The 1,530-nt window shown below is 34.9% G+C and overlaps 1 protein-coding gene across 1 annotated transcript; it reads right to left on the reverse strand.

Moving 5' to 3' along the window:
- Positions 1-11: 11 nt before the first annotated feature.
- On the reverse strand, positions 12-459 carry LOC111030617 (the record flags this gene model as incomplete). The annotated part of the gene is made up of 2 exons (XM_022310203.1): positions 118-459; positions 12-53 (listed from the first exon to the last, which is right to left on the reverse strand). Coding segments are annotated over exons 1-2 (333 nt in total), but the record flags the coding sequence as incomplete, so codon positions are not given.
- Between the last annotated feature and the right edge of the window lie 1,071 nt (positions 460-1,530).

Raw genomic sequence — 1,530 nt, forward strand, 5'->3', positions numbered from 1 at the left:
CTGTGATTCACCGTAAGGTGAACGTAGCCCTCATTGTTTAAAGTATTGTATGCCTAAAATAAAAAAGCCGAGTAAAAGTTTATACGTTTTTGATTTTTACAAGTTTACTAAAAATACCTTCCAACAATCTGAAATTATTGTGGTTCCAGGTTTCACCCAGTCCTTAATAATTTTTAATAGTGTTTCGGCGGTACGATTTTCAACTGGCACCATGAAACAATTACCTGTCTCTCGTTCGTAACCGCCGAAAACCCATTGCCCTTCTACTCGGTGCCCTCGATGGTACTTTCTTTTGCCAAATTTTGATTCGTCGATTTCAACCGTATGTCCGTGTCCACCAATCATCACCTTCCTGACAATCATACTGTCGTACACCACCTCACGGCAAAAGGAAGCCCAGTCAACCATAGTCTGGTTAGCTAACCTTATTTGTTGTTGGATCACCGGAAATAAGCAGTTCATAACCCACAAATTTACGAAACCACAAATGTCCAACAACGATAGGTGGGACTTGGCAAAAAACGTATTTTTTCTCAATGACATGCTATACACATAATATTGTTATATTATTTTTTTATTTTAAATTTATATTAATTTAATTTTAATGATATTCTAATTTCTAGGTACCTATTTAGCTTAATTTAATTTTAATTAATAATTGTTTTAATTTACCTGTAGTTACAATTTTTATTTTTCTTATTTTGTTTCTCTCGGCATTTCCATTTGTACTTGTCTATTGAAGCATCGTCTTTTGTAAGTTTCATTACGTGGTTTCTTACACATTTTGGTTCGGTGGGTAATGCACCGAAACTTTGTAATATCTCTATCAGCCCCAATCCATCGTTTTTCAAAGACAATTCTTTTATATCGAACAAATTTAGGTGCGGTGTACTCATTTTTAAAATAATTGTATAAATGTTCAAATAAAATGCAACGTGACAAATACACTGTGTAATGTATGTGCAATACTGAAGCTTTTAGGTAGGTTTTAGCTTATCATTTTGTTAATTGCTTATAATATTATCTAAATGGTTTTTTGGTCAAAATATATATTATCCACTATAGCCTATAGGTAGTATCCAAATTACGTCATCGACATAAATAATTTGTGACTTATACTTTGGTCGTGTTGTTTAATCGAGGAATGTTCTAGTTTTTAATTGTACGAGCGAGCGCAGTGAACGAATGACTACGCTCGGTGACCCGGTGCAACAAAAGTGCATTTTTTACTGTTGAAACCTCAAACCCTAAGTTCACCTTAGGTGGTTTTACACAACAAGTCGAGGGATATTTTCGATTTGAGGAGCGGAGCGACGGCGCCGAGGAGCGTAGCGACGAGTGCCGTTAGCGAGGCATCGTTGTACGATGTAAACGTAATTTTCTAAGTTAAATCCTTAGTTGTTTAAATCGTATAAAAAATTTTTGGAAAATTTTATATTACAATAATTGTAAAATTTTAGTTGTTTTTTTTTAAAAAAAGTGCAAAAAACTTTCCGCTCGCGGAGGGGGTCGAACCCCGTGTATGCAGGT

This window comes from Myzus persicae, unplaced genomic scaffold (assembly GCF_001856785.1).
Source record: "Myzus persicae strain clone G006 unplaced genomic scaffold, MPER_G0061.0, whole genome shotgun sequence".
NCBI lineage: Eukaryota > Metazoa > Arthropoda > Insecta > Hemiptera > Aphididae > Myzus > Myzus persicae.